General features: G+C 47.1%; 1 protein-coding gene across 1 annotated transcript in view; it reads left to right on the top strand.

Annotated features, from left to right (window-relative positions):
• Sptz (zinc finger FYVE-type containing 26 spastizin) overlaps positions 1-18,011 on the top strand; it is a 105,622-nt gene that overhangs the window by 22,455 nt on the left and 65,156 nt on the right. The window contains exons 12-18 of the mRNA XM_077681253.1: positions 234-412; positions 3,188-3,901; positions 7,497-7,746; positions 9,069-9,287; positions 10,406-10,516; positions 11,307-11,527; positions 15,467-15,573. Of these exons, the coding sequence (XP_077537379.1) occupies positions 234-412; positions 3,188-3,901; positions 7,497-7,746; positions 9,069-9,287; positions 10,406-10,516; positions 11,307-11,527; positions 15,467-15,573 (1,801 nt within the window). The remainder of the gene's footprint in view (positions 1-233; positions 413-3,187; positions 3,902-7,496; positions 7,747-9,068; positions 9,288-10,405; positions 10,517-11,306; positions 11,528-15,466; positions 15,574-18,011) is intronic.

The following is an 18,011-nucleotide window of genomic DNA, read 5'->3' on the forward strand; positions in this document are numbered from 1 at the left end:
TGTTGTATCCGAATATCTATTGTAAGCAGATCTGTTGTAATTAGGTTACACTGTAACTACTATGTATGCTCAGTTGCAAATTACAAACAAATGTGTTTTGTGTCACGCATAGATGCATCAGTTGAGGTAAAGCGCACCACACCTTTTCTGCTCATCCTTCTTCGCAAAGTAGAAGGGCTGATGAATTTTTTTTTTTTTTTTTCCCCATGTCTTTGTTGCTTTCATGCTTGCAGGCAGCCCAGTGCTGCAGCAAAAGACCGGGCGGAAGCCCAGAAAACGGCGCCGGCGGTCGTCACTTGCACTCCAGCGGACCGACTGCACCATCATTGAGAAGATGCTGGCCAGCTTTGAGGCACTGCTCAAGCACTGCCTTTGGCACGGAAACTACAAGATGGCGGGACAAGTGGTTCAGGTGAGAGGCCCTTATTGAGGCAATGGCCTTAAAGGGACCCTGCAGCACTTACCGTCGACTTCTCGGAATGTATTTCGGGGTAAAGTCTATTGTCCCTGCAATCTGCTGCCGCAAAAATTGTGAAAATTCGTTCACAGTCATTGAAGCTATGCACGGTGAGAAATCGCGCATAATTGTTCTCTTTCAACTCGACTGCAGACAACGCGACGAAAGCTGCGCGCTCTCTCCCGGAGGTGGGGGGGAGGGGTGGCTCATGGCACTCTGTTTGGCGGCCTTCAATATATCGCAGGCTGCGGACTTTTCTCCTTTCCTCCACAATGCGGAATGCGGAAGGGTCTATTTCCGGTGCCACAAAAAAAGCAGGCATGGCTGCCTGCTCACAAGCAAGCGCTCAGGCTGGTAGGGCGTTTTTGAAGCAATAAACGTTTGTTGTCGAGTGGTCTGGTTGAAAGGGGAATATTAAGTTCGTCACTCAAACTCCACGCGCACTCAAAACAAAAGAAAAAAATCATGCCAGGGGTGCATAATAAAAAAAATTGAAGAGAGCTCGATTGGTTTTTTCGCGTCTTTCACACCGATTTGCGTGCTCACCGCTTCCCGTGCACATGTAATATTTGGCTCAGGTATTCCTGGCAGTGTAATCTGAAGGTCGCGCAGATTTACTTGCACGCTCAAAGAGGGTTGCAGGGTCCCTTTAAGTGCCTCAGTCTGTGAGAAACCATTGTTGTGGTTGTCCAGTCAAGAAAATGGCCACCGCTATGAAGAGTAATTAAATAAAAAACACTTGTGATTCAGTGGGATTTGAAGCCGGGTCTTGACAGTAGCAGCCCAATATGGTACCACTGCAATATCTCCGCATGTTGCCAGTGGTGGAGCAAAAGTTAACTATGAATTGGAAACTGCAGAGTTGTAGAATAATGCATACCACGTAGCACTTGAATGTGATTGCACGTGAATAGTACAGGTGCACACCAGCCATGCAGAACCCTGGTCCTTCGGAAGCTGTGGCTGACAATTCTTGCTGTAATACCAAAAAATGAAAGCAGAGAAAAGGGCACAAACATGTTGTAACAGAAAAAAAAAGATGCTCAAAGTAATTTGCATCAAAAGACGAAGAAAGGAAAACAAAGAAAGGTACACAAATACGGTGTAGCAATATTAACAAGTATTACCAGGCCTTCCCCTCCAAAGCATGTAAGCAGACTTAAATGCCTGAGGATCTTAGGCGTGAGTGGCTGATGTTTGTGTGGGCACATGTCAGCACTGCAGTGCTTTTATCCAATGAGTCTTTTGTACATGCATTTAAAGGCAGCTCGTAATGACATCTGTTGTTCTTCGGCTTAGAGACACTCTTATCGCTGAGCTTTGGTGGCAGTGGGCTTGTCACTCTATCTCTTGATGTTGCATCGCAGTGTAACCGGCTGGCATTTATTTCCTCTTTATTTATTTACTCTGTATTTATTCATTGTATTCATTGTATTCATTTATTGTATTGTATTCATTTTATTGTATTGTATTCATTTTATTTTATTGTATTGTATTAATTATTGTATTGTATTCATTTATTTACTCTGTATTTCCCAGGCCAAAGCCTATCTTTGTTTCACCCTAAATTACCTCTTTCCAGTTGGGGCCTAGGCCTATGGCTTTGCTTTTCGGAGTTGCAAAAAAGCTAGGGTATGCCAGCTTCTTTTCCTGTTAAGGGGGCCAGGCAGGCAAAATACAAGTTTGTTTTATTCGGAAGGTTTCGTGTTTTGTAGTGCCTGCAGCGCTTGTTCAGAGGCAAGCGATGCTTTATTCATTGAGAAATTAATCATTTTAAGTTAAAATTTTGATTCTTCCGCCAAATCGGGTGTTTTAACAACGTCTGCAATGACATCACAAAAGCAGATCTTCAAGCTAAACCTAGAGTGCTGCGGAGCCTAGTTTACCGTTAGTCAACATAGATGGCGCCACCATACCGCAAAGGGCCGTTTTCTGCCTTTGCTATGCTTTTGACGGTATTTTCACCTAGGCAGGTTTTGTTGAGGTAGAAAATAATTGTTTTCTGAAACATGGTGTTCGCTCAACAAATATGGTCACGTCCGTACTCCAATCGGACAGTGTTCTCTGAGACAACCCCGAATCGTCGCAGTGCTGTGCAGCTAAAACAAGCATAGTGCGGGCAGTACCGACAGCAGTACGCATCAGTACTTCTATGTTTACAAGTACTGTAACTTCCACTGTTTACCCCACCATTCTTACTGCTGTAAAAAAAAAGTGCCTAAATTTAAGCACAAATGGCTCATTTGGCAAGCTTATAAGCCCTGCCTAACTTGCGTTTGCTTTTGTTGGCTTCAGCCAATTGCACAGCTGGGCGCATATGACATCAGAGGTTCTGTTCTGGGAAATGAGCTAGTGGGTCTCATTGCCATTGCCTTTTTTCCAAATTTTATAGCCTATCTGAGCGAAGTTTACGTTAAAAGTGGTGTCAGTGTTATTCTAACGAGGCAATCTTTCGAATCAACCAAACTTGCCTTTTGTCTATATGGCCCCTTTAACACAGTATACGAAGAAACACTGCAAAAAATGAAATGATTGACAATTCTCTCGTAGACTGTTCTGTGCTGCTGGCTTCAGGCCCCTGAAACTTTTTCAGTAGATCGTAGAAATGTTAGCTAGATGTGTGTGTCACATGAGATTGACGGGCACATGATTAGGAGTCAGCATGTTTTGCTTGCTTGTGGATGGAGGTTCACTAATGCTTTCCCATTGCGGCTGACTTTTATCTTTCAGGTGCTCAAGCTTGAAGGAACTCACGACGCCCAGGAGCTTCAGTTCAGCCGGCGTCTCGAAGAAGTCACCCAAAACCTTGCCAGCATTGTCTCCCCCACGAGCCGCTCCCCGCTTGCAACATCACCTACAACCATCAGTGGACCCACGACTCTCGTCAGCCAGGCAGTGCGAGAGGGCCTCCATCTCACCAATGCCACAGCCCTGGTGGACCGGCTCCTCTGCTCCGACGGAGTGCCCACCATCCCGGAAGCTGAGCTCCTGATCCGGAGTCGATCTGGTTCGTTCACTGCCAGTTCCGAAGGCCATGCACCTGCTACCGTCGCCGGTGGAAACGCGGTCGGCCGGAACTTTGTGGAGGAGTATGGAAGCGGTGGTCCGCATGTTGCTGCTGTCGCGGATCTTGCGCTCACGGCGGATGTTCCGCGGGATGTGGCGGAGCGGCTTTTGGCGCTCGCAGTGAGCAAGCGGGAAACGGAGGCGTCGGGAAACCTTCACGGTCGGGTTCCGCGGCTAACCACCACCCTGGAAGCCCTGCGGAGGTTTTTGCAGGAAGCGAACGAAGACGACGGAGTCGTCGGAGTGGTGGGATGCTGCTCGGAGGCAGAGGAAGCTTCACTCAAGGCCCTGCTTGTTGGATACGTGGACGAGTTTGATGCGGAGAAGCTGCGGAAGCAGCGAGTGGCCTGGAAGCAGATCGAGGCTCTCTACCACAAGGTCAGATTTTTATCTGGAAACAATCCTTGCGTGCTTTGATGTGTTTTGTTCACAGTCACTGTCATCTGGTAAAAAGGGCAGCGCATGGAGGGAAAGTGGGGCTTAGCGAGACTTATAAATAACCTTGGGACAGAGTGTAGTAAAAGAGGGAAAGCAAGGGGAGGGGGAATTGGGTTGGATTGGATGGGTTTGCTCACGAAGGGGAAGGTAAGCGTGACAAGAGTTTGAAGAGGAGAGCTTATGCATCAAGTTCTACAGGGCACGGACCCAAGGTCACTAAAACCTGCAATAGGGTACATCCAGTCCTGCAGTGTAAGCGATAAAGTTATAGCAGAGTCCTTCAATGGTTCTCTGGTCATGAAACTCCTGGTTAAGTTTCGTACGGGGACAAAGGCTACCGCGAGTGGCGCCACTGCAGATCGGAGGGCATCGGGCGGCCGCCGCTGCTCTGTAGCCAGACCGGCAGGCAGGAACACAGTAGCAGCATGCCCGTTCGCACCAAATTTTTTCGCCACTCACAAAATGATAAGTCGATTTGAGCGGCCCACCACACGTAAAACGAAAGCGCACTGCTGAAAAGGCGGTGAGCGTCTGCTTTATCTTACTGTGTGGTCCGTTCGCTGCCAAACGCGCTCTGACCACGCCCCCCCAGCTGCCCTCCGATCAACACCAGCGCCGCGGCGCGGCAGCGTACGAAGCGCTCCCATAACGTGATGGTGAAGTTTCATGACCAGAAAGTAGGGATGGGCGAATATAGATTTTGAGGTTCGAAGCGAATTCGAAGCGAATAGTGATTTGGTCGAATAATTTCGAATCGAATAGTTCGAATAGTGCACATTGCAAATCACAAAGACAAATGAGCAACTTGTGACCTGATTAATGTACACATTTTTTTCTAATAATTAGAACTCACGTAGGCACGAGCATTGTGTAAAACTATTACCAGTTGAACATTTATTGCAAAATCTTACACACAGCTTTCCTTTGCTGTATTCACAAGTTTTCATGAAGAAATGCCTGTTGCGCCACATGCTCTAGGTGCAGCAGTTTCCGCCGGCTGCTCATTCACAAGTTTAAGCGCCGCCTAGAAACTCGCAGAGTTAAGCGCCGCCTAGAAGCTCCGCAAAAAAAAGAAGTGTTGTAGCCACTAGTATCCTTGGCCGTAGCCAAGCAAAGCGCAAGTGGCTGGCCGCCATTTTGAATAGGCTCGCTTAGTGCAGCGTACTTCGTGCAGCGTATTCAAAATGGCGGCATGCCTTATCAAAATGGCGGCCTGTACAAGTCTGCTGGCTTGGTGCCGCAATGTTCGGAGCGGTGTCGTTTCAGTGCCGCCTTTTTTTTTAAACTTAAGTGTGCTGGCGGCCGAGAGCTTCGTCGAACCTCTAGGCAAGGCAGCAACTCGGCAGTGCCGGCACTGATAATAGAAATGTCCGCGTCGGTGGGTCTTGAGCCAAGCCTGGGGTAACTCTCGGAAAGCTTGACCGAAAAGCTTGGCTTTTAGCTGCCTATTCGGGAGCATCGAATAATTCGAAAATATCGAATACCTGCATTCGGATCGAAGCGAATAACGAATAGAGAGCTATTCGATCGAATATTCGACAATACCGAATATTCGCCCATCCCTACCAGAAAGGCATTGAAGGACTCTGGTTATAGTGTGTACTTCACGTTTTTGTAGGAGTTAATTTGTTTACTAAAAAGTGACTGTCACAGACACGATGTTATTTAAACATAATATGCATGGATAAGTTTAATAAAAGACCGGAAGGCAAACTGAAACTTAAACCTCTTACACCCTGGGACTTAGCTTCAACAGAGTTAGTTTTTATTTTGCTTGTAAGTAGTAGTAGTTGTACAGTGTTTAGTAATGAGGAAAGACCAATGTTTTAGGTTAAAAAGGAATTAAGTGTTGCAAAAAAAAAAATGCATCTTAGTGTTAAAGGAAGTTCACCGAGTAGTTGTGTACTAGATAAGAAAACATGAGGAAATCGCTAAACCTAACAGCAAACGTGGTTTTATTGGCACTAACATCCAATGTCTGTAAGCCTAACACAGGGTTTTAGCATTCGTAAGGGCTGTAGAAAATTAACTTTGGCCTGCATAATTAGCAAGTGCAGGGGGAAATGTACATGCAGCCTAGTCCACTTGTAACATTATACAAATGCCAAGGAAATCCCATCGTTATAACAGTAATTGTTACACGCAGGTTGCAAAATAAAAATGCATAACAGAGTTCAAAACCTTTTATCCTCACACAAGCAAGGTCGTACTATTATTTGCAGAAAAGAAGCCATAGTCGGTCAGCTTTGTTCGCTGCACGCGAAGATGGCGCACATCTTTTTCGAGAGCGTCTATGGGTGCTTCACCTAGCTGAGCGAAGGGCCCTTGGCGAAAACGAAGACCCTGAGGGACTGTATCATGCGTTGGGCCTCCTGCGAAGACGCTGCCCGAGTAGGCTGCGCACCGCGTCATCAGAGTCGTCACTGTCATTGCTGTCTGCATCATGTATCCGCGGAACGATCGCATCTTCAGTGAGGCACTCAAATGTTTCTAAAACATAGACCCTGACGTCCCTTCCGTGAAAAAAAAAAAAAAAAAAACGGAGGCAGTTGAAAAAGCATCCAGTCAAATTCAAGGGGCGCGCACGCGTCACAACAGGCGAATGCGCAAGCGAGTGAGCAGGCGTGGGGATGAGTCTAAAGCGGCAGCGCCGGGAGGGGGGAGTTCGGAAGAAAAACTGCTCTCCTCTGCCCCTCGCTTCCTCGTGAGCGTCACAATCGACTTGTTTTCTGAGGTGTGGACGGGATGGCGGCAGAGCTGGCAGCAGCTTGCATTTTCAGTGCATGCTGTAGCCGGATTCAATCATTATATCCGATATCGCGGCACTAGAGCATAAGGGGTTTATTTTACCACAGAGAGCATACTAACGTTATATCCGGTACATTGTTTTAAACGGTATTGTTGCAAGTGAATTCAACTGTAACTGGAGAACATAAGAAAACTTGCTGACTAGTTTGAGCCACAGTTTTTGAGCACAATCTAGGTGTTCAGTTCCTGGTCACAGAATTCGAACGCAAAAGAAAAAAGTGGCCGTTCCGAAATTTCTGTGAACAATATGGAAACCTTAGTAACTTATTAACTTGTTGGGCCCTACCCTGTGGGGCACATCGCATTTGAGGGTTCCTTCAGTGCGTTGAGCTGAAAAACTTCTTGGCCTCTAAAAAAAAAATCACTATCCTAGTGAAGACGTTTAATTTGGTACCCTACTTTTGCAATAAATAACATGCTACAGAAAGAGTCTGCTAGAACGACCAACTCGCTTCTATTATGTCATACACTTGACCCTTTACAGGCTAACTGTAACGTAAGGAGTGTACAGGTGCTGCCAAATGTAATTGAAAGAAGGCTTAATGACAGCCATTAACGGCTTACAGGAAATTAGTTCTATTTGTGAGAACCTCTTAATTAAAAGGCATGCGAATAGAACCTGGCCAAATCAAAAAGGAGAAGCTTCTGTAACTTCATGAGACCGTGTCTCAATTTCTTTGGGATGCACTATTACAGCAAAATGAAAGCAAGCTCTACCCGTGTGCAGGTGCGGTGCCTCCTGGACCGTCACATGCCCGCGTCCCTCTCCTCCAACTCCTCGTCCTCGGGTGACGAGGAGTCCCGGGTGGAGCTGCACCGCTCCTTCCTCCAGCTGTCCAAGGCGACCGTGTCCGAGCTGCGGTCCGAGCTGCCTTTCCTGCCTGCGGTCAAGTTCGACTTCCTGCGCTCCGTGTACGCGCACGCCCGCCAACTCCACAAGGCCATCCGCGAAGCATCGCAGCAGTCCAAGACCAAAGGTGCGCCCTACATGACGTAAAATTGCGAGCAAGCGCCCCCCTGTATGCAGTCAAGATCACCGGTAAAGTGAGGAACGACGCCAAAATTTAAGATGTCGGCTACAAAGATCCCCCCCGGGAAAAAAAAAAAGCGCGATGCAGATGCATGTAACGTCTTGCCAAAGTATGTTAGCCATGGCTCTTGCGGGCTTTGCGGCTACAAATTGGCTGTATCACCGGGCTAGTCAGCCAGGACACGAACTCCAGAGCCGCAGTTCACCACGTGGCATCACATGGACGCCGCTGCGGGTGCAATCGACTCACCGGGAGGTGCCAAAGATGAGCTCGGACGCAGGCGAAGTCGATGAAGTGCGCTTTACTCCACAGTCGGTCAGATGTACACTGTGTACAAGAGAGCGGCTGTCCCGCCCGAGCTTGTACAGGGGATGGAGTCCCCACGAGCTCGATAAGCCATCGTAGGCCGCCGGCTCGGTTCGTCTCCTGAGAGGAGACTCGCTTTGCCTCATGGTCGGGGAACGAAGCGTTCTTGGTGCGACCGGGTGATTCGACAATGTATGGAGAAAAGGCCTCGGCGAAGCCCCCGCGCACAGTTTTATGCCTCGAGGGGAGAAAAGGGTCTACGCGCACTCACGCAACAACAGCCCTGCCGTTCCTGGAGAAAGAGACAAAAAAGGGGGGAGGGAGCCTGTGTGTCTTTGTGGCTTGCTTGCTCTGCAGTTGGGTGCCTCGCCATGCCAGCTTGTTTGTATCATCCACTGGGCTGCGCAGATCCGTTCATAGCAGCTGAAATTTTGCCTATTGCCAACAATGCGATTTCGCCAGGACTTGTCAGAAATTCATATCATCCTGAGATTCGTATCACCCAGAATCGTATCATCGAGATTCCACTGTAGTTTCAAGTCACCCCAAGTAATTTCAAGTAATTTAAATTTGTTGAAGTAATTTCAGATAATCCTGCGAGTGGTATCCTCCCAAGGAAAAACAACGCTTTCCATTTACAGACTTTTCTTCCCTTCACGCTTGTTGTTTTCATTTTACCAAATCATGCACCACTACCCTTACTGCCCTAATACAAAGGCCGGTCAGTTTTGCTGGCGGCCAAACCATTATCTCCCCCCTTTTCGCGGAATCGATTTGAATTGAACTGTCACCACCTTCTTCTGACTTTTCGCGTGGCATGTGACAATCTTCCAGCTATCTACAAACATGTGACGTGTCCTCAGATAGTATTCTTGGGACATAGTGTAACGTGATTTGAGACGTGTCCTTTGATTCCCACTCTGCCGTGTGACACGTGCCATGCCCTGTTGCCCTCCCTGCAGTGGCCCGGATGTCCGAGGACAGCTACTTCTGGGTGCTGGGCCAGAGCCCGTCGGCGCTGCTGGCCCGCCTGGTCCTTCGCGAGGAGGTTCCCCCGTCGCGCCTCGAGTCCCTGGCCCACCAGATGAAGCTGAGCCTGGCCAACGTCCTGGTCCACGAGTGCTGCCCCCGCGTCCTGCTCAAGAACCGGCACCAGTCGGGCGAGGCACCGAGCTCGCCGGGTAGGGGGGATGTGGCTGGGATTACTTAGTTTGTTACGTATGACGGAGCCGATGTTGGTGAGGTTTATAGATCGATCGATGGAGTTATTGATTGATTGATCGATTGATTGATTGATTGACCTATTGTTTTATTGATCAACCTATTGATTGACTGATTGATTGATCGATCGATTGATTTATCGAAAAATGAATGAATGAATGAATGAATCAATCAATCAATCAATGAACAAGCGAAGCTTTATTTCAGCTTTGTACAAAGCATGTGCAACAGCAGAGTCGGACCCAATAGCCAAGGGCTAGTTTGGGGTCCACAAACAAAACACATTGCAACTTTGGTCACACTAGACCGTAATTTCATAAGTTGCAAAATACAGCTTGAAATATAGGAGTAGGAAGCCTATACTTTATATGGCATATGGCCCAGCTGATGCTCATTGCTCTAAGCAGCACACACCCAAATACGGGGTTGGCAAAAGCTTGGCGAAAATTCCAATTACTATAATCAAGCGATTGAAATTTCATTTTCTCAGTTAATTACAAGCAATCAATAGTTTCATCAAGCTATTATTCTAAATCAATAATAAATTAGGCCGATGCTTAATTGGTGGTATTCCTTTTGGGTCATCTCTCAAATTTTTTATTCTTACACTGTAACTTGTTAGTTTAGCAAAAATTCAATAAGCACTGCCCTCCCCTTGCTGTGTTTGTATTTTTTTGTTGTAATTTTAACTAACATTTAATGCTGTTGTCATTCAGGGGTGCTTTATTAAGGCAAAAGTTTTGTTTAGAACATGCATATTTCCGGTAACACTTGCGTATACCTAATTCAAATAACTACCAGAAAACACTTTAATGTATCAGTGATTCAATTTTATGCTATAAATACAGTAATATGCTTAATTGCTATTGATTAAGAATGCTTGAATCTACAGCTGAATTTTAGTATAAAAAAAAAAAACTTGGAACGGAGTTCAGAACAGTTTGGCACATTGATAACCAGCAAGAAATTTGTATTGGGAACCATTGTGGTCATTTCGTTGATTTGTGGCTATCATGTTCCATCTGCCTCGCTCATCACGGCTAATGCTGACAAGGTGCCACCCTATCTTGCTTTCCAGATTTCCCTCAGGTGCTGAACGACTGTAGCCAGAGCTGCTCTGTTGATTCATCCCGGCATCCTAACTACGTAATCAAGTGCCTCTTGAAGGATCTTGTCAAGCTAATGGAAGGTCAGTCTGGGCAGCTTCTTTGTCTAGTTCTCTTTTTTTTTTACATAAAAATTCATTTTGTGTTGTTCCCAAGTGACTATATTTCTGGAATCTAGGAAAATTAGTGTAAACAACTTTTTATTTGGGAGTCCAATGCATTGCGAATCCAGCTGGAAGGCTTTTATCCAGTTTTCATAAGAGTATAACCTTTGGGATGCAAAGGACAGTATTCAAAATTGCACCTGCATTTTGGGAAGCCCATAGCTTTTACTAGCTTGCTCCTGTGATTTCTCTGGGTCCCCAAAACTGCCCTTGCATTGTTTTTATGCAGTAGCAATTAAACCAGTGCCTAGCACTCAATTTATATGCTGCCTTCCTCGAAATCCCATTGGCTGATCATCATTGAATGGCTGACCATCAGTCTTTGTTCACACCTACAAGTTCCAAGTCCATTTGTCATTTTTAACTGGCTACAGTTTGTTGTTTGTTGTTGCAAGTAGCCTAAACACATTCAGCAGAATTTGTTTCAGCGGCCATTTGAATTGCTCCCATAGCACCAGTATAAAAATGGTTGTTCCCTACAACATGTCAAGCCTAAAGCTTTGCAATGCACACTTAATAAATGCCGCTAAACTCAAAAGTCTTTCAAAACAGCCGCGCTTGCCTTTCAACAAGATGCAGGGTGATGAGTCATTGTTTAATTATGATAGTTTTAGCCACTTTTTCTCTTCCGGAATTTCAAGAGCAACAACTTTTAAGATGCATAGATGCTCCCCCAAACTCCTGGTGTATTCTTTCTCTGTTGCCACAGTACACATCGAAGGCACCGACGCCGCTGTGACGCTGAGCGGTGCCAGTGCTGTTGGTCGCAGCGAAGCCTTCGCCACATGGGCCGAAGGGTGTGCAGCGCTGGCGCACGTTGACCTGTCGCAGCTGCACAGGGGCGTCGGGCAGCTGGCGTTTTTCATCAACCTCGCCAACGTGCTCACGTTGCACGCTGCCCTTCTGCAGGCGGCGAGCATACCCGACGACGTGAGTGCCAGTGCACTGTTGAGTGTCGTGCAGTTTTCGAAGTCTTGCAAGTCCTTCGTGGATTTGAATGGCCCAGTTGCATTCATCAGAGAGTGCGTGCTTAACTCTTTCGCTACCGCGCCTATCAAAATCGATCAATTTGATCGATACTTTTGGGAGCGCCTTTTCATAGCGTTCCAGGTGTTTCTCGAACAAGTAAAGCTGTTCGGAGTTAGATCAGAAAATGGCCTTTCAAAATCAGTTTTGTTTTCATTTTTGCAACGGAAACGTGATTTTTGACACGCTTTTGAATCACCTGGTTGTGGAAAAGGGGCGTGGTCATCGCGCCTCAAGGCTACCAACGAAGAATGCGTGCAACTCGTAATTACTCTGCACCAGCGCTTGTTTTTTGCTATCAGGGCGTGAATGGGGAACTAGCAAACGATTTTCAATCGTCAGGTTCACGCTCTGACAGTAATAATCCCAGAAATCGGCTGAAAATGTCAAGCAGTGCCTGGTTGCAAAGCTACTTTATGATTTTAGGCAGTTTTATTGCCTTTGCGCAAGTTGTCCTAAGTACTCTGGTAGTTCTGCTTACCCCAGGACCATTCCCAAACAGTTTACAACAGTTTCGGTTTCGTTTCTGCATCGCGAAATTCATATTTAGCGCAACTACGCAGTTACCCAACTTCAAGGCTAACTGCCATGGCGCCTGAAGCGTCCGCGACTGATCCTCGAACAAAGCACGCCGCTCCTCATTTCCCCCCACCCTAACCCGATTTCTGCGATAAGAACTTCAGATGCAAGTCAAAAGGTCACACCCAGTCGCCAGATATCTGTTCCGCCGAGGACAGCGCTTCAAACCGGCCTTACACTGCCAGCTGTTCGCCTTCCAGTTTCGTTTTCATGCGAGGGTATATCCGGGTGTCTAATGTTGCTGCTTAGTTGAACTCTAGCCACTGTAGTTGAACTGTCTATTCGGACGGACGGAGTCTCTGATAAGTTTTTGTACTGTTTCATTTGAAAAATGTTAGGTGGCGCTGCAATAGAGGAGGCTCGTTGTGCTGATCTTTTTTAGCGCGCGACTGCTACTCGGCCAAAGATCGCAGGGGACGATTCTAGCTCATCGTACCTCATTTTTGCGAGCAAGGCTACAATTGCGAGTAAGAAGATGATAATAAAGCTCAGCTTTATGTTTTGAGAGATAACTGACCGTGAACGACAACAAACATCAGCCACGGCGTTCCGTTTTCAACTTCATTCATGTTTTTTTCTGCATCGCGTGCTTGTCCCAAATATTGTGCTCGCTGTAAATGCAAAGTCAGCCATTGACAAGATGTTTTTACGTTATGTGGGGGCAAATTGGTGCCTCTGATAACGTCAAACCGCCAGATTTATTCCAAGGAACCACCCAAAATTGCACAGTTTGAATTAGAGGTTGGGCTTCACCGCATGACACGAGCACCGTGCGTGCTAACATTTCTTTTTTATATCTGAAAAACTGTTCCGCGCAAGTCGACATTTTTTTTAGGGTGTGTTTTTGAAATGTTTCCCTGCAAAATGTATATTCTAATTTTTTTCTACTACCGGTGGTTTGATAACACAACTCCTTTTTTATCATTTTTTTCGACAACTTGACAAAACTTTTGATTTTGATATTTTTTTTTCACAACTATGATATATGAAAACCTTTAAAAAACTGGTGTTATTGGAAAGGCCGTTAAATAATCTGCATTTTGTGCTCCTGCAATTACCGTATAATGCGGAATATAGGTCGAGGCGGAATATAGGTCGACCCCCTTACCTTGTAGCCAAAAAGTGAAAAAAAAAAACTTAGGTACCAAATATTGTTTTATTGAGACTATAACTTGTTTTGTCTCAGATTACTCATTTAAAACTGTCTGAAGCATCGTCGGACGACTGCTTCTGGCTCGCTGTCGCCCACAAAGCAGGTCGTCCTCGGTGCAGTCCAGGGAATTGCTTATGCAGCACTTCTTAAACACTCGCAAGACCATGTCATCGTGAAGCGAGCGAAAAGCATGGGGCACTCGTGTGCAGACCGGAGCGACAGCCAGTCTGTGCAGGCGGTCAGCAAACATCTTGGGGTATCCATTCGTAGAGACATCGCACGACGCTAGCGGACAAAATTTGCCCCTTTCTACAGCAGCACAGGTGCACAGAGCAGCGCCCATGAAACGAGGCCTTCCGAGCGTTGCATACCGCGAGCTGCCCCTTCAGCTAACGTAGCTAGCAACACCTCTTGTGGTGATACCGAACTGGCGCAAGGCGGACACGTCATTGGCCTTGGAAAACCCCCAACTTTTCTTTTAAATGCTGCTGTAAACTGGCACCAAGTGCCTAAACTGATTTTGAGCAAGAAGAAAATAGCACGCACACATTCGCCGACAGCGAGAGAAGCAACAAAACAAAGATGGCGTCGCGTCCGATTGATGGTGGTGGCGATGGTGCCTTTGGGGTTTGGATGGGCTCGATGGGCTGCCCGGTCGCCAGATGACAACTGCCAGTGACCGCAATATAGGTCGAGGGGTGACTTTTCGGCAAATTTTTCTGTAAAAAATCTCGACCTATATTCCGCATTATACTAGTGCCTAAATAATTTTTTAGCAGAAAAAAAAATGTTTTCTTGGACCCCCCAAAATTGGTCAATTTTCTGCGGTAGCGAAAGAGTTAAAAAGGCCATGTAGACAAAACCCAAGTTGGTCTCTGTATTTGTCACTCATTGAGCACTTGCGATCAACTGCTGTAGGCATGCACCAGCTTTCTTCCCTTTCTAGGGCAGGCTTTCCCGCAATGCACTGGTGACATGCGGCTGAACGGCGAGAAGGTGCCCCTAGAGCCTCTCTATCTCTTTGGCCTTGGGCCACTTCTAACCTCAGCTGCTTCTCTTTTCTGGTCCTGATAAAGTAGTGGGGCTCAAGTTGCCCACATCAACACTCACTTGATAAAAAAGCCTGGCGAGGTAGTACTGACCTAATCTAAGGGCCGTATTCTGAGTCCCTCCCCCATTCCATTTGCTCCCTCCACTCGGTTAAAGGAAGGATTCCGCAATGCTTATACATGGGAAAATAAATTTCAAGGATCTCCTCCACTGGACGCTCGAGTGGGGGAAGTACTCAGAATACCAGGATAAGAGTTCCCAGATTTCTTTTTCATTCTAAAACAGCTAATTCAGTACGGAATTTTGTGGCGAACTTTTATTATTGAAGCACTTTCTGTATTTGTTTTTTTTTTTTCCTCTGCTCCCTATCCAGTTCTTTTTTTCTTTTTCCATGCTGTTAACCACGTTTTGTTTTTCTTCTGCACTTTACAATAAGGACATTTTGCTAGCTGTTTCTCTTTATGTACTTTCAATCTCATTCTTGATTGCCGACTCTCTTCTTACGCTCTATGTACCTGCTGCCCAAGCATATGAAACGGGGAAGGTAGTATTTTTTTTCTTACCCTGTTAATTGGATTTTCTTCAAAAAAAGAACAAAAATTGGCTTCTAGCCCCATTCATTTATTTTAATTGGCTTTAAACCTGCCATAGCCTTGCTGGAGCGGGTATTATTCCCAACTTTATTGTTTCTTTTTTTGGGGGGGGGGGAACACCCCCATTCGGGAACACCGGGAACACCGAATTTTTAAGTGGTTTAAAACGTAAGATAGCTTAGAAAGGTAGCACTGACCTAATCTAAGAGTTCCCAGTTTTCTTACCAAATGACGCACAAAGTTCATCTTTTTTCGAAAACCTGCAAGTTCCTCTTTTTGTCTCTATATAGGCAATTGATAAGTAGCCGAGTGTTGTTTCCCTGTGTTTGAAAAGGAAGTGTCTACTCGGATTTGCCCTTGCATCCTGGGGGAACCCCTGTATTTTTACCGAAGGTTCCGTTTTAAAGAATGCGGTTGAAACAACAGCTTGACTTCCGGTCCTGTCCCCCGTATTTTCTCCGTCTGAAGGAGATGGCCGAGACCACCTTTGTGCCGATCACGTCCCCCTACCTGCACCAGAGGGCCCTGCAGGAGCGACAGGTGGCCTACCGGGTCGGCCAGCTGGGTGTCCTCACGTGAGTTCTCTTCCGGCCTTGCTTTACTTTCTTCTCCTTTTTTGCTCTTTCCAAGAAGTGCTTTAATCTTGCAGTAACGCTGTGGCAAGTGTGGCCATGGGGGACCTGCCTATACCAATGGATTTGATGTGTGAAAGGATGTGTAGAGCTTCAAGGCAGAAGCCTTAAATGCCCTATTCTGTAAAAAAAAAAAAAAAAAACCAGGAAGCTCACACTAATCCCGCAATGCTCTGCGCACTGCGCACTCCCACTCCCACTCCCACTGCGCACTGCGACTGCGCACTGCGCACTCCCGCTTTGGAGTGCGCAGTGCGCAGTCGACCTGTTCGGACGTGCTTTTCTGGTGCTCCGACAACAGCGTGTTTCTGCAGTGAAGGACAGCGAAACGGCAGAGACAGCGGAGGACAGCCGAAGCTGAGTATTTACCTGCACGGTTTCTTTCTCGTTGTGTCGGGGTTTCAGCCGAGATGACGCGTAGAAAGCTGGTACAGTGTAGTAGCTGTCCGCGGCACGTAGACGCAGAGGAGTTTCAGCGGGATGGCGGCGAGGCAGACAAAGGGGCAGGTACGTGTAGGTTATGCGTAGTGGTGTCGCGGCTAGAACGCGTAGAAGCGGATAACTCGGGGTTAGCTAAGCGGGTTGCAGAACTGGAGGCAGCGCTAAGTAACGAACGCGATGAACGGAGGGCCGTTGAGGGAAAGTTAGAAGCAGCTGAGAGGAAGCTAGAAAGGAGCGTCATTTCGCCAACAAATGACGACCACCTCAGCCCATGCAGCGAAGCGGAGGCATGCGCCGAGGTGACACCGGGGGTGGAAGCAACAATAGGCAACAGCTACTCCCACGTGCTGCGAAATAGGACAGCAAAACCAGTCAATAACCCGGGTACCAGTAAAGAGCGGCACGTGGCAGATGATAGCGTGGTAATCATTGCGGGTGACTCTAACATGAAGAGGAGCGGCGCTGCCATAGTGGAAAGGGTAAAGGGGGATAAGCGTGTGAAGGTGGGGTGTTTCCCAGGTCAAACGATGCAGACGGTGATGACTGCAGCGAAGGGGCAGCTGGCCTTGTCTAGTAAAGCTAGAAACCTTGTGGTGATTGCCGCGGGGCTTAAAGGAGCCATGAAGAGAAAATGCAAGTTGGTTTTATTCGAAAGATTTCGTGTTTTATAGTGCCCCCAGCGCTTGTCCGGATACAAACGGTGCTTTATTCACTAAGAAATTAAACAATTTAGGTTAAAATTTTGATTTTCCCGCTCAATCGTGCGTTTTCGTGGCCCCAAGTGACATCACGGGAACCGACCGCTCTGCAGCCTAGAATACCTTCATTCACGCATTCGCCGTACAGGGTAGAGACACGTAACGCTGGCGCCGCCATGTTCGGTTGCTCGCTCGCCTCCGAAGCAAGTCATTGTGTCAAAACCGCGCTAAAATTATCGCCGCAACGCGGTTTACTGAAGAAGTTTGAATCATATTGTCTGTTTTGCGTTGCTAGGTCTCGTGGGAAACGAAAAGAATAACGCGTTGAGCCCGTTGGCCCAATTGCGGCGGCACGGAACCGTTCAAAGTTTGTCTCCACCCTGTAGCGGTGTTGGTTTGTTCCCGCGTTTCTTTACGTTCCGTAACCTAGATGGCGCCACCATACCGTGGCAAGCGTTTGGTTTGTTTTTGCCCGCATTTAAACCTGGCTTGTTTTTGTTCTGGGAGAAAATATTCGTTCCCTGAAACAGTGCTCGCTCGACAAATGGGGTCACGTAAGACACCGTTGCTTGCGTCAATCGGCCAGTGTCGTCTGAGACACCCCCAAGCCCCGTAGTACTGTGCAGCTAAACCAAAGCATGCTGTGCGCAGTACGAACAGCAGAACGCATCAGTACTTCTATGTTTACATGTGCTTTCGTAACTTCCACTGTTTGTCCCATCATTCCTATTGCTTTGTAAAGAATGTGCCCTAAATTTAAGCGCAAATCGCTCGTTCCTCTAGTTTGTAAGCTCTACCTAATTTGCGTCTGCTTCTGCCAGCCTCCGCCAATCGCAGAGCTTAGCCCATGTGACATCACAGGTTCTGTTGCGGGAAATGAGCTGGTGGGTCGCATGACCATTCCCGTTTTTCCTAATTATGTAGCTTATTTGAGCGAAGTTTACGTTAAAAGTGGTGTCGGTATGATTCTAACGAGACAATCTTTTGAATGAACCAAACTTGTGTTTTCTCTTCATGGCTTCTTTAACGATGTTCTAAAGGGAGAGGAGGGTAAACTTGGCCAGGAGATAGCGAAGGGGGTAAAGGACCTGCGGGCGACGGCCCCAAATGTGAGCATTGCTGTCTGCACCGTGCCGGAGGTGATGAAGCAGGGCGTGCACACCGAACGGGTAGTACTCGCTGCTAACAGCGAGATCGTGAGGTGCGGCAGGGAACTTGGGCTTGAAGTGATAGACGTGAACA

Source organism: Haemaphysalis longicornis, unplaced genomic scaffold (genome assembly GCF_048455015.1).
Source record: "Haemaphysalis longicornis isolate Haplotype H1 unplaced genomic scaffold, Haemaphysalis longicornis Haplotype H1 scaffold_8, whole genome shotgun sequence".
Taxonomy (NCBI): domain Eukaryota; kingdom Metazoa; phylum Arthropoda; class Arachnida; order Ixodida; family Ixodidae; genus Haemaphysalis; species Haemaphysalis longicornis.